Here is a 23,887-nt window from a genome sequence, read left to right on the forward strand (position 1 = left end):
GCGACCGCGGAGCGCCGGGAGCTCGGGGAGCCTGAGCCGGAGCCCGGAGCACGGCAGCGGGAGCACGGAGAGCCGGCGCAGGAGCACCGGAGCGGGAGCACGGGGAGCCAGAGCCCCGGAGCGGAGCCTGGGCGCTGCTGCAACCTCTGGGCCACTCCAGCCAGATCGCAGCACACGGTCCCCAGCCTGCTGAGCCCGGCGCCTCCAGATGCAGCGCCCCGCATTGCGCAGGCCGGGCCCCCGCCAGCCCCTCCGCACCATGGGGTCTGCGGACCGAGGTAACCGCGCCGCCATTGGCATCCCTGCCTGCATCCTTGCCCGCATCCCTTCCCGCATCCTCCTCGCATCGCATCATCGCTCTGCTGCCTACCCCTACCCCTCCGGGAGGCACCCCACGCTGTCCCTGCTCGCAGGTAGAAGCATAGACGCCGCGAAACAGGGACGCACGCGCACATCACTGGTGGTGATTCTAGGAAGTGTCTCCAGGCAGGTTTCCCCGTGTATGTGTGTGTGGCGGGACACCGGGAGGGGGGTCTTGCTGCTAACCGCTGGCTTCTCTTGCTGCTCTAGGCTTTGACAGCAGAGGCCACCGTCCTTGTCATCATTACTTAGCTTTTTTCTTTTCTTTTTTTTTTTTTTTTTTTTTTTAACAGAGGCTTGACATTTTGCTATTTAAGATCACAGAAAGACTTCATTTTCCATTAGTTACATCAACAGATGCTCTTGGGCCATTCAAACAATTTAAGCCTTTTTCTCCCCCTTTTTGGGATGTGTCAGAGGGCTCTTCCAGCTCCCCCACCACAATTCAAAGTACCACGAGCTTGTTCTGCCAAAGGGATCACAGACGCCCCACTGTCCCCGTTTCTGCCCCATCTCCTTCCTTTTGGATGTAACCTTGAAGCCATTCAATTTGCTTCTTACAGGAGGGAGTTAATGAGTGAGAATATGATATGAAATCCAGCCCATCTGGTGGGGATTCTGAGGGGTTTGGGCTGGGGAATCAGAAATCGCGTCTTTAAAGTGGAAGCCGGTGTCTGTGAGGCCAGCCTGTGTGAGGGGCAGGGACACCGCCAAATGGGAAGGGCTGAAGGGTTAAGGAGTACATCCGCGTAGGAGGAGCTAGCCTCATGTCATAAAATCTGAGTTGAATGTAGGTTTTTGTGCTCTGCTTGATGTTCCGCAGTCCTGGGGGGCGCGGTGGGGCGTAGGCAAATGACAGCTTTGGCAAGTAAGCTGGGGGTTGGGGGGCTCTTGCTGAAAGCCGGATCCAAGCCTCATCCGGGTTCGGTAAAAGGTGCGTTTAGCCACCTCCAACCTCGGCTTATTTTTAGTAGAGCGGGACTTTTGAAAGCCAGATCCTGCCGGAGCTTGGGATCTTTTTCTGGTACCAGTTCATCAGTGTGCTGAAATGGCACCGGTGCGTAGACACGATGTCAAGAGAGAGAGAGAAAGGTGCTACTGTTATGTCATCAGGTGTCAGAGTGATGCTCCCAGGCAGGCCAGGCTCATGTTAAGGTCTTGCATGGTTTTTACTGCAGAGCCAACCAAAACTAAGGCACAGATACCCTGACCTGAGGGGGGAGGTGGACAGAAGGACACACAGACAAATGCCAGATTTTAGCTCCATAAAGGAGAAAGAGAGGGACACACAGAGAACTCGGAAAAGAAACCTGGCTTCTGTTTTGGCTACCGTAACCCCCTGCTCTGGGCTGGGAATGTTGCTTCTCTGCTAAAGTCTGGAAGGACACACGTCCCTTGTCCCACTCCCCAGTCCAAGTTCAAGTGCACGGGGATGGTACTCATGTGCACACCACTGTGCTTGGACAGGCAGGACAAAGGGCACCAGGCGGATGCTTGCAAGCATGACACAGCATCAAACCACACGGAGAACAGCTCCGGGCATCACTGACAGCTGGCTTGAGATAGGCCGATCGCTGTTCCCTGCCTGAGAAAACAACAACAGCACCATTAAACCCAAGTGCCTGCTGGATGAGGCCCTCAGAGTGTGCTGATGGGCAACCCCAGAGCATAGGATGGAAATGTTTGCATGTCAAGGGGACCGGCAAGCTTGCTGTGCAGAGTTGGTCTGAAGCCCCAGGGGAGCTTAAAGATGTGGAAGGGGAGTGTCTGGCGTTATCTGAAAGGTGATGGAAAGTATTTCAGGAGTAAACAAACTCGAGATGAGCTTTGCTCCCTCACAGGCCCTGGTTCCCTGACTTCTGGATGGGTTGGGGTTTCTGCTTCACCACATCATGGCTGTGGGATATCAGGAAGTTAAGTCTGCCTCTCTGTGTCTTAATTTCCTCATCTGTAAAATGGGATGTCTAAGAAGGCATTTTAAAAGGAGTGGTTGGTGGGAGCCAGCGAACCCTGGCCACAATTTTTCTCACTACAAATGGTCGGTTCATACCAGCTACAACGTCTATCATACTGAAGATAGAAACCAATACATGATATTGTATAGAAACTGAAAATCAGGTGAAATTCTCCCAATACACAGTAGATCATACTCCGCCCCATCTTTAGAAGCAGGGCCTTATGTAGCCCAAGCTAGCCCCAAATTAATTGTGTGACCAAAGATGACCTTGAACTTTTCTGATCTTCTGCCTCCACCTCCAGACCGCTGGGTTTACAGACATGAGCTGCCCTGTCCGGGATACAGGGTGCTAGAGACTGAACCCAGGCAATCTCTTCACTAACTGAACCACACCCGCAGTCTCGTAGGCCTCTTAAGGTCTCTTACAAACGTACTGGAGCTTTGAAATGACACAGATTGGGTTAAGATGTGGTGAGTTCAGAAGCCTCCATGTCCTCATTTGCAAAAAATGAATAATGACAGTATAGTCTTCTTCGGGCTGTTGTACGCGTCACAAGAAACCATGCACAGAGAAGACTTAGTTCTGTTTAACATGCGGTGAGCGCATACCCGGTGTTGGTATCGGATGGGTGAGGACAGAAGGCCAGCTTTGCCAAAAGTCACATACAGGAGGAGGAGTGTTGGGCTTGGCCCTGGATGAGCCACCGCTGTCCCTGCTCACTTAGTGTTGACTCAGAGCTGTCTGGGGCTGTCTGCCTGAGACTCACAACGTTTTCTCCTTTCCTTTGAGACTGTATTTGATGTGCCCTCTACTCCCCTCCCTGAAGAAGCGAGGCACAGAGAACTGGCCAAGGGTTACGCAGAAAGAAAATGGTGGGGTCAGTTTGAACGGCAGGCTCAGCTGCCTTGGGTACTTGCAGACACCGCCTTAACTTCTCGATGCCACTGAAGCACGCATAACTTAGACCTTGGTTCTAGACACTTCCGCCAACCCAAAGATCTTCTCCAACACATCTTGGGAGGCAAAGAGAGACATGTGAGAGCTGGGAAACTGAGGCAGATGGAGAAGGTACTTCACTTAGTCTTGCTTCTCAGTACAATAAAAGACATTTCCACTGCCCTTAGAGGAAGGTGGCTGGTAAAAAGGCTCAGAACAGGGGGCTGCCAAGACTGGCTAGTTCCCACTGGCCCCCAGACAGCCCAACCTAACTCAACACTGTAGCAGGAAGCACTCCAGAGCAGGCTTGAATTTCTGAAGCTATTTTATTGTGGCTGTAAGGCTCTGAAAGGTGGGGCCAGGCCTTGTATTCTATAAGTTTCCGGGGGCATCCCAGGAGCAATTTATGTTACCCCAGAAAATCAACAGCCCGAGTGCAAATGACAGGGTCCAACCCACATCTGCTACTTAAGAGCTCTGTGACCTTGTGCGAGAAACCTCACTGTCCTGTGCCTCAGTTTCCCTACAGATGAGAGAGTGATAGAAAATTTTGAGCTGGGTAATATTTGGAACTGCTGTCGTGGGCTGGAGAGACAGCTCAGTGTGTCAGGAACTTACTGTAGAAGCCTGAAGTTCTGAGCTCAGATTCCTAGTACTCATTCACATAAAAAATCCTGGCGATGGAGGTGCATGCCTGTAAGTACAGAGTAGAGGAGGGTGTAGCCAGATGAAGAAGACACCTGATGACCCCTTACACACACACACACACACACACACACACACACACACACACACACACAGAGAGAGAGAGAGAGAGAGAGAGAGAGAGAGAGAGAGATTCTAGAGCAGCTGAGCTGCCCATTTTCTGTTAAGCATGCCAGACATGGAGTCAGTGGGCAAGAGTTTGCCCTTGTGCTCTGGGACAAGTGCACACCTGCCTACACAAGTGTGTATGCATTTGCATGCACTTGCACATGTGTGTGCACGTGCACACACATTCGTGCACACATTATAGTTGGTTAGACTGGCTCCTTGTGGCTACTGTAACTGGTTGTCACACAGTGCTGTTTAGACGGAAAGAAGCCCCTCTATACCGTGCTAAGGATCAGGGGTCTGGAACTGGGCGCTGGCAGGCCACGCTCTCTGAAGGCTCAGCGTGGACCTTGGCCATCTCTTATGGCTCAGGCAGTCCTGGCGTCTGTGGCTGGTGGCTGCATTCCTGCACTCTGCTTCTGTCCTCCTGTGGCCTTCCTGAAATGGCACTCACCCTCCCACGGGCCCCAGTCCTGGGACTAGGTTCCTTGGCTTTTGAATGGTCTCATCTTCACCTGTTCACATCCACAAAGAACACTTCTCAGTGAGTCCTGACTCCTGGGCATCTAGAGTGAAGACTTGCATGTCTGTTTTTTGGCAAGAGAGCAGAAAAAGTTATCGCCGGTAGTGGGGTCTTCATTCAGCCGGGACATCCCCTCCTCTTCCCAGGGAAGCGAGCTTTTGTTCAGTCCTGAGTGGTGCACGCTCTGCCTGTTAGTATGCAGAGAAGAGCATGCTCGGCAAAAGGAACAGTGCTCACACAGGCTCCTGGGGACACTGTGTGCCAGGGTAGTCTGTGGCCTGGCTGAAGCCCAGCTAATGGGCTGAGGGGAAGACAATGGAGGCTAAGATGACAGATGTGTGCCACGGCAGGTCCTGAAGGACCTAGGTAGGGGTCTGAAGTGCACTATTAGAGCCACATAGAAAAATTCAGTGGCAGGGTGTGTGGCCTCCTTAATCTCAAAGGTCAGCAAGGACTGAACGGAGAGGCCTGGAGCCAGGTCAGAGTGGTTGTTGGGGAAGCCGTTGAGAAGCTCAGGCAGCGAGCAGAAGCCAATGTGGATGAAGAGATAGTCAGGAGGAATGCTTCCCTGCCTATGAGCTGGTTGCTCTGTGACTCTTCAACTATGGTCTCCGGGACATCGTGGGGCTCCCGAACATCATTGTGGGCCCCAGTTTCCTGATGTGGGGAGTGGTAGGATGGCTATTATTATACCCACGATGTTCCTGGGTCTAATCCAGCCTGTCTGAAGCCCTCAGACTAGGCCCACTGGGGGCTTGTGCCTGCTGCCATTTTTGCTGTTGCTCATGTGTGTCTGAGTGTGTGTGTGTCCGTCTGTGTGTGTGTGTGTGTGTGTGTGTGTGTGTGAGTGTGTGTGTGTGAGAGAGATGTGTTGCTATCAGTGCTGGATGGGGTAAGGACAAGAACAGATGGGGTGTAGAAGGCCAGGATGTTTGTATTCCCAGGTCACACCGAGACCGCAGAGTCTGAAGAAAGCCCATGGCCTGAGAAGACTTCACATGGCAAGTAGGTACCGGCAGAGGTGAAGTCTGCTGGCTGCATAGGAAGAGGGGATGGTGTTGGGGGACGCAGCTCACAGAGGGCTTACCTAGCTTTTGAGAGAAAGCCATTCTCAGGATTGATCTCCTAGTCACCAGTGATACAGGGACACACGTCTAACTCCAGTACTCTGGATGAGGAGGCAAGAGGGCCAGGCGTTCAAGGCTATCCTTGACTACGTAGCAAATTCAAGGCCAGCCTGGGCTACATAAAACCCTGTTTCAAAAAAGAAAATACAATGAAAATTCAAGTGGGGGAGCAGAGAGGATGCTTGCTGTGTGCCTTGTTTCGGGGGTTAACAGTGGCGCCCCAAGATTGATATGTCTCGCTCAGCACCTGTCCCTATCACTCCTGACGTCACAGATCGTTGGATGTGGGAGCATATACCTGTAATCCTTGCATGGGGAGCTGAGGCAGGAAGATTGTGAGTTTTAGGTTAGTCTGAGCCACAAAACAAGACCCTGTGTCACAAACCCAGTGACTGGGATGTAGCTCAGTTGTACAGGTCATGACTGGTGCATGTGAGGCCTGGGCTGAAGCCCTAACAGCAAGCAAAGGAAAAACCACTTGTCCTGTCGACGAGGAGATAGTTCCTGAAGGTGGATTTGTCTGAATGTGGAGCAAGTCATTCTCAGGTCCAGACACAGAGAACAGTGAAAAGCCCAGTCACCACGACGAACCACAGTTAACATGTCATTTTAAAAACAAAAACAAATGCCCAAATCTTGCAACAACCTACAAACACGAAAAGTTCAGAGAGAAGTAGAATGTGCTTCCTCTGTGTTCTCATTTCCCAGAGTCCAGTTCGTCTCTGAACGGACCGCTCACTCCTTTCCAACTCCCAGGAGCGTGTCATGAAGGATTTTTGTTTTGTATATATCTTGGCCTCAATAAGCAAGGCATAAAATATAGTTTAAGGGTGACGAGACAGCTCTCCAGGTTAAGAGTACTGCTGCCAAGTCTGAGGACCTGAGTTCGAGCCCCAGAACCTACGTGGTCGGTAGAAAGAGCTGACTCTGCTGTTCTCTGACCTCCACATGTGCTCCAGGGTGTGTGTGCACACAAATAATAGCAAAAGAGTATAGTTGGAGTACTAGGGGGTTGTTATCTCTCCAATTTTAATTTCTTGAGGGCGGCCGTCCAGCAATGTGTCTTTAGATGAAACTCATATGTAGACCTGGCTGGTATCAAACTTGTAGCAATCCTCCTGCCTTGTTTCTGGAGTGTTGGGATTGTGGGCATGCATCATTTTACCTGGTGATTTTGATCCCTTTCCTCCACCTGTCAGCCAGATCCTGATAGCTAACTGTCAATAAGTCATGCTATTAGCCGATAGAGCACTTACAAATCCAAGCGTGCACTGAAGCGGAGGAGGGATTGCTGCCGGGATCGGGAAGAGAGGGTTCCTACTCTTCCGATTAGATTTACAGTGCTCAGCTTCTGCGCCGTGCAGAGTGGTCATGGAGGCCATTGGCAGGATGTGAGGGTTGTGGCCAGAATTTATGCAGTGTCATTCCTTAAACGCTGCAGTCAGGATCCAGACGGTGCGCAGACAGAGACCTCACAGCATCCTGCTCCAAGCTGAGCAGGAATTTAACAGCTGAGCATTGAGTCATTTTCAAGGTCCTCCCAAGTGTGGGATGCTGGTGCCACTGGCCTTCTGGAAGGTCAGTTTGGAAGTGTGTGTGTGTGTGTGTGTGTGTGTGTGTGTATGCATTTTTATACAATTTGTATAGTATTTTATTAACACGTATTTTATTGTCATTGTTCTCTGTTACTCTTTCCAGGGACTCTGATGAACTTAGCAGACGGTTTCCCTATACACAGAACAGGTTCTCCCCTTCTTTTAAAAGCACTATGTGCCTGCAGTGTGTCAATGGAGTCACCAAGTCAGATGAGATGTTTGTAGAAACCATAACAGGTTACAAACCTATGCTTGGGGCTTGGCGCAAACTTGCAAAATAACATTGATTGTCACAGCCTTCAGTCTGCTGGCCCTGTGCCACCACACCAGCCAAACCAGGGAGTGGCATTTCTCATACTTTGTCCCTCATATGTCCCCCAGGGGGAAGCATTGGGTCCTTTATCTCATCGTCATCCTTCTGTGTCCTGGGGACACTGAAGATCCGAGCATGTAGGCAAAGACTCAGGAAGCCAGTGACACATAGCTCTCAGTGGCTCAGGAGATGGCTCAGTTCACACAGTGCTTGCTCTGCTGGCATTGAGACCCACCCCCAAACCTAGAAAAAAGAATAAAACAGTTCAGGGTATAGTGCTTGCAATCCCAGCACTGGGGAGGCGTGGATTGGAGGATCCCTGGGGCTTACTGGTCCACCAGCCCAGCCGTACTTGGTAAGCTTCAGGCCATCGAGAGGCCCTGTCTCAAAACAAAACAAAGAGGAGGACCATGCCAGAGGAAGCAGTTGAGGCTGTCCACCAGCCACACACAAGCACCTCGTACACAAACCTTGAGCTTCATATAAGCAGTGAAGAATTTGAACATAATTATCCTCCCCTGAATACTTAGGACCTATGTTAAAGAAGGATTAACCGTCGAGATATCTTATATTTTTATTTGCTATAGTTGGCTGCTTGAGACACTCAGATGAAGGGAATAGATATCCACCCCCTCTGCCCAAGCACTCACATTCAACTTTAAGAATAGGAACAAGTGGGTAAAAGAAATGCTCGCATGAGTGTTCTGCAGGGTCAGGGCGAAATGAGGCAGCAAGCGTGAAAAGGGACAGAGAGCACCTTGGGTGTCATTCCTTCTGGGGGCAGGTGGAGAGAGTCTCTTTGGGGAGTTGATGTCTGAGCTAAGACATGGCCAAAGAAGGGCGACACCAGAGGGGACCTTGGGGTCATTCTGGGCATTTTACAGATCAAACCCACTGGCAGAAAGCACAAGAGAGGGAGAGGGCAGAGCGACGCTAAAGACAGTTGGGGCAGCTGATGTAGAATTTGGTTTTTCTACTGCATTCTAAACTTGACGGGAAGTTACTGGAGAATTGCTGCATGCATGCATGTATGCATGTATATATATTTAAAATAGTTTTAATTACATGTATGTATATCTTTGTGTCTGTGCACGGGTTTGTGGGTGCCTGCCAGAAGAGGATATTAGGTTCCTGGAGCTGGAGTTACAGACAGTTGTAAGCTGTAAAATATGGGTGCTGGGGACCAAACTCAGGTGCTTGGCAAGAGCAGCATGCAGTCTTAACTGCCAGGCCACGTCCCACGAAGCCCCAACTATGTGTGTGTTTAAGATTTATTTTTATGTATATGAGTGTTATGTCTGAACGTACGTATGTGCCCCATGTGCATGCAATACCCAGAGAGGCCACAAGAGGGCATTAGAGCCTCTGGAACTGAAGTCATAGGTGGCTGAGAGCTACCACCTAGGTGCTGAGAACCCAATTCAGGTCCTTGTCAACAGCAACAGTGCTCCTACTCATAGAGCCATCCTTTCAGGGCCCAGATGTATATTTGAAAAGTACCCTTCTTGTTGCTTTATGTTCAGGCACAAATAGAAACAGATCCAGAGAGGAAGCTCCTGTGCTCATGCAGGAGGGAGGGGAGGGGGCTAGGGTGATGAGCAGGAAGAGGAATCGTGGCGTTGGTGAGAGATTTGAGATACCTTTGAAAAAGAGCTGCCCTCAGGTTTTGAGTTTGGACATGAGATGAGGAGAGAAAGCAGGGCCACTCTGATTTTCGATGGACGAGTGGGAGTTCAGTACATGGAGATCGGGAAAGCAATACTGGGGGTCAGGAAAATAATACATGGGGATCAGTAAAGCAACACAGCACCAGGGACTGGTTTCAGGGACCTCCATTTTGAGATCTCTCGTAGACATCAAAATGGACCACCTACATATCCTGGAGAGACAGAGGCAGAGCTGGGCACAGTAGATTGATCTATAGCTGTCACCTGGCCCTGAAGTTGTCTTTCAGGTCCCCAATGTTTTATACTTTCCTGCCTCAGGGCCTTTGCATATACTTACTAACCTGTGGCTAACTTTTATTCAACCCAGCGGTTCCAGTTTTAGGAACCTGAAGACTTCCCCGAGTTCCCCATTACACCAAGTTCCCTCCTGTGATCACAGCTGCACCGTCTTTCCTTCTGTGACATCATCAGTTTGTAATGGGGGTCGATGTTGACAGAATTGAGCTGGATTCCCACAGCCTGGCTCAGGCAGTACCAAGTCTGCTGCATACTTCAAACCCAGTGACTTCCTTGGCTTGCCACCGTGCTTTTGCTGCAGAGGCTGGGGACATGAAAAAGCTCTAGACAGGGATATGGGATGTAAGCTACAGAGCCAGAGAAGGTCCGCAGCTGCTCCGTCAAGGCCCCGTCCCACCCCACCTAAGTACTTCCCATACAGAAAGGCCATGACTTCTGCCCCCAGTTCTTGCCTGGATTGGTTATTTATTCTGGAATTACAAGTATGCATTTTTCCTGCCCAACACTCAAGCCTTCAAGCTAGCCCTGAGAAAAGAAAGCCTTCTTGCTCCATAGCTCCAACAAGAACATTGCTCTGGATGAGGGTCTGGTCTGAACCCTCCCTCTAATAGCTGCTTTGGTGTAGAGGTCAGAGTGAGACCGTCTGAGAAGATGCCTGATTTTCTGGAAGATGACCAAGTTAGTGTTCTGCATGGCAAGTGTGATCTGGCTCTTCCCATCGCTGGCATATGGGGAGCACTCTGCCAGTGAAGAAGCCATCTTCCCTTCATTAGCTTAGCTTGCTCTTGGGCACCGTAAAAGCAGATTGGAGGGCAGTCCTAGCAGTGGGGAGTGCAGCTTCATAAAGGTTTAGCTTCAGAGAGAAGGATAGTTAAAAGGAAACTTATACATACAAAGAGTTGTGACATCTATTTATCCCTCTGTCCCTCCAAAAAATCCATTTACTCATCCATATACCAATCTACCTACCTACTCATCCATCCATCCATCCATCCATCCACCCATCCATCCACTCACCCACTCATCCTTCCACCCACCCATCCACCCATCCCCTATCCATCTATCAGTCCATCCATCCAACCAACTACCCATCCACCCATCTATCCATCTATCTATTCATCTATCTATTTAGTATCTATCTATTAATACATCTAAACAACCATCCATCCATCATGTCCATCCAAACTTGACTCTATTCAAATATCTATCCAAGCGTCATGCATGTATATATCCACTGTACACAAGGCTGTGAAAAAGGTGCATGGACCCCGCCTTTGTGAATCTCATAGGTCTTTGGAGATACAATTCTCTGATTGGCTGGGTCTGGGCCTTTCATTCTTTTCCTTGACAGGTATGACAGGACAACTGTGTTATACTTCCACCAAGATTATCTTAAGAGTGGCTTCCTAGGGGCTGGAGTATAGTTCAGTGGAGGAATATCTGCTTCATATTCACGAGGCCCTGGGTTCAGCTGGACAGCCTCGGGGAGCAGTTAACCGAACAGAGGAGGACAGATTCTGGGCAGGCATAGGCAATAGATGTCAGCTCGACTGGAAGCATTTAGCCATCATGGGACAGAGCAGCCATTCTCAACCTGTGGGTCACCATCCCTTTGGGTATGTCAAAAGACCCCTTCACGGGGGAGGGGGGGTCACCAAGACCACTGGAAAACACAGATGTTTGTTTATGTTATGACTCATAACAGCAGCAGCAGCATCTCAGTATGAAGTAGCAACAAAAATAATTTCACAGTTGGGAGGTCACCATAGCACGAGGATCTGTATTAAAGGGTTGGTTGCAGCATTAGGGAGGTTGAGGACCAGCAGGACAGAGGGTTAGCAAAAGGGTGATTGGGGTGGTGGTGGCTGAGGACGCAAGAGCTCTCTCATCTCTACTACAGTGGCTCTCTTGTGTTTCCTTGGACAAATTTCAGAGTCTGACCACTGGCCCCTGTCATAAGGACCTGGGAAGAAGATGCATCTCTTTCTAGAGATCAAGGCCTTGGCTGGAGTCCCCACCCCTAAGACACTTGGATAGCTCCACCACAACGGTTCTTTATGCCCCGACAGCTAGAAGGTGCTCTGTTAACCGGGAACTCTGAATCTGTGCAGAGCCAGGCCTAGACCCCTGCAGTGCTGTGGATGCTGAAATCAGTTACTGTCACCTCTGGATTCTCATCTGGAAGCGTAAAAGTTTGCTTGTTTGGTTGGTTGGTTTTGTATGTGCCTACGCTGAAAGCCCCGTGCCCGGATTTAACTGGTGCCTGGTGAGGCTTGGGAAACTGGATGTTTTAGCCAGTCTCCACAGGACTGGAGTGTGTTGGGGAGTTAGGAAAAGCCCGCTCACAGCTGCGCCTCTGCGTCTGTGTCCTGACAAGTGGCAAGAGAGCCTGGCAGGAGCACCCCCCCTCCCCCATCTCAGCATCTGCAGCAGTTACTCAGCAAGTAATCCTGAGAAGAACGGTGAGAGTTGTTTGGTTTTGGTGTTGCTGAGAGTTTCTCTCACTCTGTAACCCAGGCTGACCTCAAACTTGAAGCAATCCTATTGTCTCTGACTCTCAGGTGCTGGGATTATCTGCATGCCTAACCACACCCAGCTCAGTGAGGGACAGCTCCGAGGCAGACCTCCACCGGTGAAGTGCCCCCCACCCCCAAGAGTACTTGCCCTCTGTCCTCCTTCCTTATGGTCTGCCATGCAAGTTAGCTGAGGACCCCACCCACCCAGACTTCTGATCTTTGGTTTCATTAAGTCTCAATATCTCCTCTCTTGAGGTTGCAGTTGCCGTTGGGCCTGGCCTTTAAGCCCTGTTCTCGTGACTGTAATCACGCAGGGGTATGGGGACCACCACCCAGCTAGGCTTGGCTACCTTGTTTCTCACTCTCAGAGGTTGTAAGCTGGGAGGCTGGTTGGAGGGTGGCTCTGGGTTCAGCAGTCACCCCAAACCTCTGCCCTGAGGGCTTGATCAAAATTCCATATTCCTGGGTTTGAATCCAGCCTTATGGAACCAAGAGCTACGGGGAGGAGCCTTGTAATCTACTTCTTACATCAGCCGGATGTACAGGTTACCTATCAGCCCTGCCTCCCACACACCAGACCACTTCCTGTTCTCACTACCAGGACAGGGTCCCCAGATCATCATCAATCAAACTCTGCGCGTGTCACTTCCCCCTGGCGCCAAAGCCTTCGCAGCCTCTCCTGATTGTCAAAAAAGATGAACTTTATCCCTAATCTGTCCCAACAGGGCCACAGTGGCTGCTATATGCTGGATGGCACGTGGTGATAGGTGGCCCGGGCCTGGTCAATTGAGGTCGGAGCTTGCAAATCAGAGACAGGCACTTTGGCATGAGCCAGCTGTGAGCATAGCCAAGAAGATAGGGCGTCCCTCCCAGCGAAGGAGAGGAATCAGGAAAGGCGCGGCGAGTGGTCCCTAAGGTAGAGCTCCTGGGCAGCAGCTTCTGGCGGGACCCCTGGGTCAGAGTGTCGTAGGTGAAGCAGAAGTTGTCTGGGCCTGTCGCTCAGGCCAGACCGGGCTGTGCCCCTCCCCGTCCGGGCGGCGCCCCGCCCCACCAGCCACCGCCGTCCCCGCCCCCGCCCCCTCCAAGCTGCAACAGGTGCCTTGAGCAGGAAGCTCGCGCCGCCACCCGCTCCCCGGACGCGTCCAGGACCCACTGCGCCGCGAGCCATCCTCGGTCCTGGCTTGCGCCACAGACACGGTGACCCCTGCTCTGCGCGAGCCTCCTCCCCGCACCGCGACCCTACACAGCCCCGCAGCTCGAACGCCGCGAGCCATGGACGCCCCGGAGCCGCAGCCCGACCCCGACGGCGGGGACGGCCCCGGCCACGAGCCTGGGGGCAGTCCCCAAGACGAGCTGGACTTTTCCATCCTCTTCGATTATGACTATCTGAACCCTATCGAAGGTCGGTGGAGGCTCCCCCAGTCTGGTCCTAGAGTCCTGGCAGGCACAAGGCCTAGAGACCTGATGCAGGGCTTCCTCCAGGAGCCTGCAGCAGGGGTTGCCACTGCCCTGGTGACAGGGAGGGAAGCCGGAGTGACTGTATGGTCCTGAGGGAGAGATTTCCAGTTCCTCCCGAGGGTTGCTGTCAGTATAGCAAAGGATGGCTAGCTCCCCAGGACAGCCCAGAGGCAGTAGAAGAGATGTTTTTGCAGAGTGGAGTCCGGAGAGGGGCGTGTGCCCAAGGATGTCAGAGAGGCTGCAGCTGAGCCTGACAGTTTTACCCCTGAGGCTGTGAGCCAGTGACCCTGCGGCATCCTGGGAGCCGGTTGTTGGGGACTTTGTGTTGAAACTAAGGAAGCGGCTGTGTCTCATGCTTAAGGGTGGTTTGCCTTTGGTGCCAGGAGGCTGGCCCATTTCCTCTCTGAGTTTACCAGTCACCGCAGGTGGACCAGGTTACTAAGTGATCTTTCACTAGCCCCTCGCCCATGTTCTAGTGCATGGGGCACCTAGGAGAGGAGTTCAGTCTGGGCCTTCGTTTGTCCCCTGTTGCTGGGGGGCTGGGCAACGCCCCTGTCACTCCTGTATTTAACAGCATCTGTCAGAAGCAGTAGCAGGCTTTCCGCCAAGCTTCACATTTTCTGGTTAGAAAACTTGTTGTCTGGGAGCAAACAAGAAAACCTAACCAGGTTTCCTGATTTTGACAGCCCAGCCCTGGCTGGCGGCAGGCTCAGTGGCAACTTCCAGATGCCTCAGTGGCTGCAGGTTTGGGTGCAGCTGGTGCCCAGTGCATAGGAAGGGTTGTGATGCTGCTTGGGGGTTCCGGAGTCTTGGTGGCATTAATCCTTTTTCCCAGCGGGGTCCTCACCGACAACCTTTGGGGAAGGGACTTGCTTTGGTGACAATTTTTATGTTCTGGTTATAGAGATGATAATAGCAGTTGAGAGCCAGTGTTTGTGTTTTAGAGTTCCATTCTAGGGACAGGCTTCCTTTGAAAGGGGCACAGTTAGGAGTCTGCGAGCCATTTACACACACCAGCAGGCTCTGTGTTCATTAAGATTAAAGCCATATCTGGCAGGGAATTCACACTCCCCTCTCAGTTTCATAGTCAGCCCCTCTCTCTCTCTCTCTCTCTCTCTCTCTCTCTCTCTCTCTTTCTCTCTTTTTCTCTCTCTCTCTCTAGGTGAGGGTGGAGAGTGAGGATTTCCGGGGAAATAGTTTCCAAGCCAAATCTGGTGGGAGGTGCTTTTTACCGTTTTTCTTGGCAAGCAGAGCTCGGTGGCCCACAGCAAACGGGTAGCTTAATATCCACGGGGAAGCCTGGTGACCTGTGTCATTGTTTTTTCTTTCTTATAAAAAATCCTATACTTTATTTGGGGGTTCCAGTTTCTCATGTATAGAAACACTGTGATGGTAACACAGAGTTTCCATATATCCAGCACCCTTTCCCTCTTGCTATGGCCATGGCAGTAATCGCCACGGTGAATCTATTTGATTCTGATACCTTGTCACTGAGAAAAGTCCATGCTTTTTCAGTGAGTGTGTATCAGTGTGTGTGTGTGTGTGTGTGACAGCCTTAAAGCACTGTGTTAGAGACAGGTGTTATAGATACATTATATCCAGCCTATTTAACCTATGTCTGTGACAAGGTATCATGTAGCTCAGGGTGGCCTGAAACTAGACAGCTTCCTTCCACAGTATCCTCAGCACTGGGGTCACAGGCCTGTGGCACCCTGTTTTATTTTTCTTTATTTTTTAATGATGTTTTCCTCATGGTTAGATTAGGGCTAGAGATGTTTGGAAGATCACAGTGGCGTGGGGCGTTTCTCCTGCACATGGTCAGCCTGATTCATTGCTGTTGACTTGACCTTCCTCTCAGGGGAAGTGAGTTTCTTCTCCCTGGCGACTCCTTCCATATTGTGTTCTTAGGAAAGTCACCAGGTGAGACCCTTGCTCAGGTGCGGCCAGTGACTCTCTAGGGATCTGTTGGGAAAGTATGTGTGACATTAAGCAGCCCAGAGGGACTTCAGAGCCCTGGGAGGCAGATGTGAAGTATTTGTGGGATCACCTCTGGAGGTCACCCCTCTCTGTTTCTTCATGGTAGGACTCCCCAAGAGCTGAGCTGACCTTTATCTCGGTTCTAGGCCTTGGTCTAGGTTGATAGCATCCTGGTGAGGAGCTGTAAGTTAACTAGTCACGAGCCTGGCAAAACCCACCGCAGGAAAAGGGTCAACAGTGAGACAGACGCCAGATAAAAGCTGGTAAAGGCACAAGGGGAGTTTGGGGAGGCCCAATCAGCAGCAATGGCTACACCTCTCACGCCCACAGGCAGCTTCTGCATATGACTCCCAGTTTACAGAGGAGAACCTAAAGGCACATGCTTTTTCTGTGTGTGTGTGTGTGTGTGTGTGTGTTTGTGTGTTTGTGTGTATGCTTGTTTGTGTGTGTGTTTGTGTGTTTGTGTGTATGCTTGTTTGTGTGTGTGTTTGTGTATGTATGTTTGTATGTATGTGTGTGCATTTGTGTGTGTGTGTGTTTGTGTATGTGTGTTTGTGTGTGTGTGTGTGTTTGTGTGTGTGTGTTTGTGTGTTTAATAACCTTAAAGTGGAGTACGTTTCTAGAAAAGGCACTGTTGGCAGAGCTGAAGTCAGAGTCTAGGTTTGAACAACCATGGGAGGCCTCAGACTCCTCTACTGGGGAGACACTTGGTCCATGGGGCTATGGCAAGCACAGAACAGAAGAGGGGTAGTGGGCTAGGGGGCAAGTCATTTGACATCTTTGGACCCTGGCTTGCTTATTTGTAAATGGCTGAAATGGTAGTTCTGCCAGATAATGCACTTGGAGTGAGTTAAACCACTGAACTCAGTCAACCCCAGAGGGTTTTGTCTCTAACATTTCTTAAACCCTTGCTTTCAGCATGAGCCACTCCCCAGTGGGTCCAGCTGATTTCCTAATCACCTGCCAGGTTAGACCCTGAGGATATCAGGGAGAAGAGACTCAGCTCTGCTCACACTCAACCATTGTCCCTTCTCAGGACCCTCTTGACTTGTCTTTTCCGTGTGCACCAACTGGGACCTCCAGTAGGAGATTACACAAATACAGAGATAGTAGCCATCTTCGCCTTTTTTTTTTTTTTAAAGAATAATATTTTATTTTCGGCTGTGTGTTTGTGTGTGTAACTCTGGGTGGGTATGTGTACTGTGAGCACGCAGGTGTCTGCAGAGGTCAGAAGAGGGCACTGGAACCTCTGGAGCTAGAGTACAGTTGGTTGTGAGTCATCCAGCGTAGAACTCTGGTTCTCTGTAGGAATGACCTTGCGTTTGACCTTGGCAGGAGGACCTTGAATGCTGGTATAGGATTTCGATGTATCCATTCCTGTTTCCCCAGGAGTTTTACTGGGAACAGGATTTGACTGGCATAAAAGTGTCTTTTGAGCTTCTGTGATAGAATATAATTTTATTCTTAGACTGTTGCACACTGGCTGATACAGTAAGAGGTCATGTGAGCTTAAGTATATAAGTCTATGCTGTAAGTAAGCTCATCCTTCCCACTATAAAACTCTCCTTGGCCACTATGTACATGTTCTTGTGGTAATATCTGTTTGGTTGCATACTAGGCCCTTTCCAGTATTATTCCTGTGTGATACTTATCTGTGCAGTGGCCTTAGGTTTCTCTTCTTTCTATGCTGAGGAACTTCTGGGACTCAGTTCTCTCCTTCCATCACTTGGGTGCCGGGTACTGAACTTAGGTGGTCAGGTTTGGCGGCAAGCCCCTTTATCCGTAGAGTCACCCTCGCTGGCCCTATTTGATGGTGTTTCTATAGGAATTGGTTTGGGTAAATTGTATCTAAGAAATGATCCCCTTCATCCAACCCTGTTTCCACATTTATTTGCCTGGAGATGTTTCTGGAGCAACTCTTACTAGTGGATGAGATGTCCAAGTTTCTCCTGTGTAGAGAGGAGAGTTAGGGTATTAGGGGCCTGGGCCCCCCAACCTCCCATCCTCCCAACCCCCCCACCGCTGATCCCACCCAGCGGGGGAGCTGTGCTGCTGCGATGACCCCTTCTGTCAAAGTTCTTTTGGGCATGCTGGGGTTCAGTGGACTCTTCCTCCTTCCAACTTGGAATTCTCTGGTCACTGTATGCTGCCTGGATGCTGGGCTGGGGACAGGTATGTGGCAGTCAGCACTCACTACCAGTTTGCCTCAGTGGGTCTTTCTGAGGTCAAACACATTCCCTCTGAGCACTGCTTGCTGCTTTTCAGAGTATGTTTCTGTGGTCCTACACTGCTGGGCTCACACTGTTTGAAAGGCTGATGAAGATCATCAACACCACATCTCTCTCTCTCTCTCTCTCTCTCTCTCTCTCACACACACACACACACACACACACACACATCTGTGAACTGGCTCGTGAGCACAGAGTATATGTGTCCAAACCATCCACCTCCCCCAACTCCCACTGCCTTGGGCATTCCCCACCATTTCTCGAGGGAGTCATGGACCAGTCCATGACGTCACCTGCACTCCACCTTGGGAATACCTGCTCTTAACCTATTTGCCGGCACAGTGAAAACCTCATCCTTCCAGCGAACACATGGCATGCTGGTTTGGTGCCAGGCCCAGTGGGCGTGGAGATGCTGCTGCCTGCTTTTGCCTGGATACCCTGGAACCAACATGCCACACAGCCTGGTAAACACATGGGGACAAATGAGGTGCGGTGATACAGTAACGGGCTTTTTTGGGTGCTACTAAAAATAGGCCTGTATACTAAGTAAGCTGGCTTGCTGGAAACGCGTGACATTCAGAGATGCTGCCCTTTGTGTGGAGTTAAGGACAGGTTTTTAATGAGCCTGCTTTGGACAAACACAGTTTCAGGTACCCCAGGAAAGGTGGGAAGGTCCCTGACCAGAGAGGAAGGGGGGCTGGAGTGCCCCCATCCCTGCCCACATCATTCTAGCTTGAAAAGCTCACTGTCCCTTATCATTAAATACTGATGGGGAACAGAGGCACACAGACCTTGAAAGCAGCAGCCTTGGCTCCAAGCTCTCTAGCCCAGCAGGCCACGGTGTGCTAAGGACAGTAAAAGTAGCCTCCTGCATTGGCAATGCGAGCAAGGCCTGTCTGAGGCAGGAGAGCTGATGATATGCGTTGCATTCAGCCTTACAGCACACAGCCAGAGTGTCCCCAGAGCATCCCAGAGCTGCAGCCTCCAACAGGCCCATGTGTGATAGTTCCTGGTCGTGACCAGGTGGGATGGGAGGGTCCACATGCCTGAACTCACCAGCAAATTATGGAAAAGGTACAGGATGTAAGGGGGAGTCGGTGCCTCTCCTCTTTCTATGTTTCATTTCTTCTTTCTCTCCTCTTCCTCTACCACTCCCTCCCCCTCCTCCATCTCCTCTCCTCCCCCTCCTATCTTTCTTCATCCTCCTCCTCTCCCCTCCCCCTCTTCCTCTCTCATCTTATATAGCCAACCCAGCTTGACCTCAGACTTTCTCTGTAGCCAAGGGTGACCTTGAACTCCTCATGCTCTGTCTCCACTTCCCAAGTGCTGGGATTACCAAGTGGCCACTACACCCAGTTTATGAAGCACTAAAGGTGGAACCCCCGGGACTCGTGCAAGCTAGGCCAGCACTCTGTGGACATCCTCCAGCCTCTGTTTTGGCTTCTTTCATTGTCACAAGTGCTTCTTGGGGGAGGGGGGCACCCACCCGAGTCCTTCTTCCCTCTGGCTGTGAAAGTCAGAACACCATATATAGACCCCCCAAAGCCCTGGCTTGATTTGCTGGCTATCTGGAGACCTTGGCTGGGCCGAAATGCCAGGCCTGCAGCAGGCAGATCAGTGCTGACCGTCAGATGATGCAAAGATGCTATAAGGTCTCTCAGGCTGCAGAAGGCCACGTGACTTTTGTTCTGGGCTCATGTTTCTTATCTGTGCTGTGGCTGGTGAGGACAGTGGCCTCATTAAGGCAGAAGTGAGGGGTCGGTGAGGTGTGGGATTCCTGCCCCAGAGATTTGTTTCTGTAGATGGTGATGGGTGGGCACTGAGACATCGGGCTGTCCTAAGCTTGCTGGCTTCTGAGGGAAAAGACCCCCTCCTTAGACTGTGATGTTCTTTTAACCAGAAGAGTGGATGAGCCCTGAGGGGTGTAGTGTCTATTGGCTGTCAGGCTCTACCGGGTGCCTGAGCAAGTCGGTGAGCACAGAAGCCTGTTTGGTCCTGACTCAAAGACCCCTGTTGGCTCTGCTCAGCCCAGGAGCCCTGTGAGCTGCAAATGCTTCCTTGGTTGCCTCTATTCTGTGGCTGGAAAGTTCTGGAGGCTGCTTTCTGGGTGATGCAGGCTGCTCCCAGGTGTTCTGTGCTGAGCCAGGAAGGGACAGCCTTGAAAACTCAGCTCCCTGATGGGTGCCCTGTGGCTTTCCCCCATAGGCGACTTCCTCCCTCCCTAGCACAGGAAGTAGCCTCAGGCTCCCAGAGAGCTGTGGCCAACTCACTTCCCTAGCTGCTGCACCCTTTGAGCTGGGGTTTTGCTGACAGTTTCCAAACTGAGTTAGGGCATCAAATTTGCCTGGAGACTGGGCTGTGTTGGGAAGGTCCAGGCTGTATGGTACCCCATCTGAAGTACAGGGAAACTGCCTTTGACTTTCCCTCTGTCCTTTTGTTGCTAAATTTCCCCCAAAATGCAAAAGTAAGGGGCTGCGGTAGACTGGGCATCTCATCCATGTCTCCCATCCCTTGGCTTCTCCCTCAGCGACTTTATAATTCATAGTATTGTATAGTTAATAGATCAGGTGTTAAAGATATGGATATCTTCAGAGGTGGTACATACGTCTTTAACCCCAGCCCTCAGGAGGCAGAGGCAGGCAGGTCTCTGTGAGTTTGGGGCCAGCTTGGTCTACAGAGTGAGTTCTAGGACAGCCAGGGGTGCATAGAGAACCCTGTCTTGAAAACCCAAACCCAAACCAACTAAACAAACAAAAAATTCAAAGATATGGACTGCTCTTGGGGGATCAAACTCTGAGGTCCCCAATATCAAAACTGTTGAATAGAACGCAGACTTCACTCCTGGTTTTAGTAATGATTTTTTAAAAATGTCTTCAGAGCCAGGGAAATGGTGCAGTGTGGAAAGGCATGCTCTGAGCTACCCTGACAACCTGAGCTCTGTCCCCAGGACCCACATGAGGAAAGGCCACACCTTGCCTTTGACTGCCACGTGTATATCAGAGCATACACTGATAATAAATGGAAATTTAAAAACTAAAAGCCATACCAGCACCATGGCTTGGTTCGTAAAGGTTCTTGCTACCAAGAGAGACAACCTGAATCGATCCCAGGAATCCACAAGGTAGAAGAAGAAAACTGATTCCGGCAGGCTGCCCTTTGATCTCCCATGTGTGTCTGACACACACATATGCATGCACATAAACACACAAATGTAAAATAATGTAAACATTTTGTTTGAAAGGAAATTCTTTCAAATGAGTAAAATTACTTTTCCAGGGAGCAGCACAGGTTTTTGGTTTTGCTTCGCTTGTTTGGTTTACATAGCGCAGGTTGGCCCCAAACTTGTTGAGGATTACCTTCAACTTCTGATCCTCTTGCCTTGATCTCTCAAGTATTGGGATTATGGGAATGTCCCTGCACAACCTGTGTTCTTGTTTGCTTCTTTTGTTGCTGGGATAAAACTCTGACCCAAACCAACCTGGGGAAGAAGGGACTTGCATGTCCTGATCTTAGTTTGTCACTGAGGGAATCCAGAGGCAGGAGCTGAAACAGAGGCCGTGAGCACAGAAGTCTTACTTCTCCTGGCTCGATCAGCTACCTTTCCTATACAGTCCGGGCCCACCAGCCTAGAGGTGGCACCGCCCACAGTGGATGTGGTCCCTCCCAGATCAAGAAAATGCCCCAAAGATGTGTTCACAGGCCAAGCTTGAGGCCTACAGCTTTTCCAGAAGTTTCTCTTCCCAGGTGTGTCAAATTTACGGCTAAGATCACCCACCGAATACAGCTTATGAAAAGCTGCTCATGGGGGCCTCTGCATGCTATAGGGCCACGCTGCAGTAACTGAGCCACATCCCCAACCCGCAGATGGTGTCTCCTCATGCACAGCTGGTTGGATCTATGGACAGAAAAGGCAAGAATACAGCCAGCCAATGATAGTCATTGCCAAACCTAAAGGAGTTTGCGTCAGCTATCCATTGTTCAAGTTTCACTGTGTGTCTCCCAGGGGTGTTTGCTGTTATTTATTTATTTATTTATTTATTTATTCGTTTATTTGCATCCAGCCCTAATGATTTTTTTTCACTGTGAGTGGTTGACTCAAACATTGCTCCCTTTATGTTTTTGGAAATCCCAACCAGCCACCTTTCTTGCTGTTTATCTGTTGAAGAACCGGGTCGTGCCTCAGAGCTATCCTCTGTGCTGTGGAACTCACTAGGTGGACCATCCAGTGGAGTTCTGCTTACCATGACATGTCATTTTCGTGTGTGTTGGTGGGGGGGAGGGTGCGCTCTCGGGTGCATTTGCATATGTGTGTTTGTCTGTCTGTACATGTGCCTGTGCTGCTCCGTGTGTGAAGGCCAAAGGCTAACTTTGGGTGTCTTTCCTCAGCACCTGTCAGACTTGTTTTGTTTGAGGCAGGGTCTCTTGCTGACCGGAAACACCCCAGTTTAGCTGGACTGGCTGCTCAACACACCCCTAGGTTCTGCCTGACTTCACTTCCCCAGTGCTAGGATTAGGAGGGGCCCTGTCACCATGCCTGGCTTTTTTTATGTGGGTGCTGGGCTCCATTCTGCAAGCACTTTACCAACTGAGCCTTCTCCACATCCCTCCACGTTACTGCCAAAGCCCTGTGCCTTGGGCCTTTAATGTGTTTTCTCCATCCCTTTTAGTAGGCTGAGCTGGAGGCAGTGTTGGGGGGAGGGTTCCTTTTCCTGAGTGGGCACTGGGACCCAGCCTGCCTTCTAATCTAAGGATTTGGAAAAAGGGCCTGTTTTAGTTAATAAAGTACATTTCTTCTAGCAAGCCCTTCCCTGTGAATTTTAATTGAGCTATGCCTGAGCGAGCGTTCGGAAGGCAAGAAAGCGGCCTGCAATGCTCAGGATTTGTTAAGGCCTTATCAAAACAGACCTGCTGGTTATGCCTGCAGAAGGGGGCCACTCAGTGAGGGAAGTCCTCTAGGCCTGAAAGGTTTGCAGCAACCTCTTAAAGGCTGAGGGAAGGGGTTGCTTGCCTGCCTAATCCTCAGAAGGTGGGCTGCAGGTTTGAAATCCACAGTGGGTGATGTCACTTCTGCTGGGTGGGTTGGGAGGACTGTCTTAATGAGCAGGTGTGTGTGTGTGTGTGTGTATATGTGGGGGGGCACTGATTAAGTGTACCCACCTCTGGATATATGGCACTGTGCGGGGTGGGGGTGGAGAGGGGTATAAATAAAATATGCCCTGTCAATAAGGCAGGTCTGAGTCCCTGGGTGAGGGTTTCATGGCCCCATGGTCACCAAGGGGAAAGTTTGCTTGCAGGAGTCAGGCTTCTGGGGGAGTGGGAATGGGTGGGGTGGGGGCTCAGCTCTTAGAGGAGGCTAGGCTAGGCTAGGCAGAGGCTGCAGAGAAGGCAGTGACTAACTTTATTCCTTCCCTCGAGGCTGCTGTGGACTGGGTGGGCTGTGTTGTGGCCAGTACTGTTTCTGTGGGAGAATTATCTGAAATGGATTTTTGGTGTAGACTTCTAACCAGATCCTCCCTTCTCCTTCTGCTGAGGAAGCTCTCCTGCCAGATCCTCAGATCTCGGGCTTGTTCTCCAGGAACCTTCTTCTTTAAGAGTGGAGGGCGGGTGGCTGATGAGAGGAAATGAAGGGCTATTCACAGGAAGTAGCACCCCCTCCCCCACTTCTGAAAAAGAAACCTACGAAGCCCCATATAGGAGAATCCCAGGATTGACTTTGAGCACATCTCTGTCTGTGTGACCCTGTTTAGGTGAAATTCAAGGCCAGCCAAGCCCAGTCTAGGGCAAGAGAGATGGTTTAGTTCAGATGGTTTAGTTATTTGCTGGGCACCAGGGAAGGAAGCCCCCAGGGCAGCAATACAGCATGGGGTAGCTATTCGGTATAACTGTGTGACGCCACATCTGTCCGTCTGTCAGTCAGTCAGTCTGTCTGTCTGTCTGTCTCTCTCTCTCTCTCTCTCTGTGTGTGTGTGTGTGTGTGTGTGTGTGTGTGTGTGAGAGAGAGAGAGAGAGAGAGAGAGAGAGAAAGAGACAGAGAGACAGAGACACCTTGGCGGATTCCCTGTACCTGAACTTCATCTTTCCCTATTCCTACCAGAGGGTTGTTTGTAATATCAACCTGC

At 50.7% G+C, this 23,887-nt stretch overlaps 1 protein-coding gene across 4 annotated transcripts in view; it reads left to right on the plus strand.

The window, feature by feature from the left end:
- Positions 1–219: 219 nt before the first annotated feature.
- NFATC2 (nuclear factor of activated T cells 2) overlaps positions 220–23,887 on the plus strand; it is a gene marked incomplete at its 3' end in the record, with an annotated part of 117,822 nt that continues 94,154 nt past the window's right edge. For 3 of the 4 annotated variants that reach the window (XM_080925503.1, XM_080925502.1, XM_080925505.1), the window contains exon 1: positions 13,254–13,507. In XM_080925503.1, coding sequence (XP_080781629.1) covers positions 13,378–13,507 — 130 coding nt within the window. In that variant the 5' untranslated portion in view covers positions 13,254–13,377. Of the gene's footprint in view, positions 279–13,253; positions 13,508–23,887 lie in introns of those variants that run through there. The other variant, XM_080925504.1, reaches the window with a different exon arrangement.

The sequence above is a fragment of the Micromys minutus genome, assembly GCF_963924665.1.
Source record: "Micromys minutus genome assembly, chromosome: 11".
Taxonomy (NCBI): domain Eukaryota; kingdom Metazoa; phylum Chordata; class Mammalia; order Rodentia; family Muridae; genus Micromys; species Micromys minutus.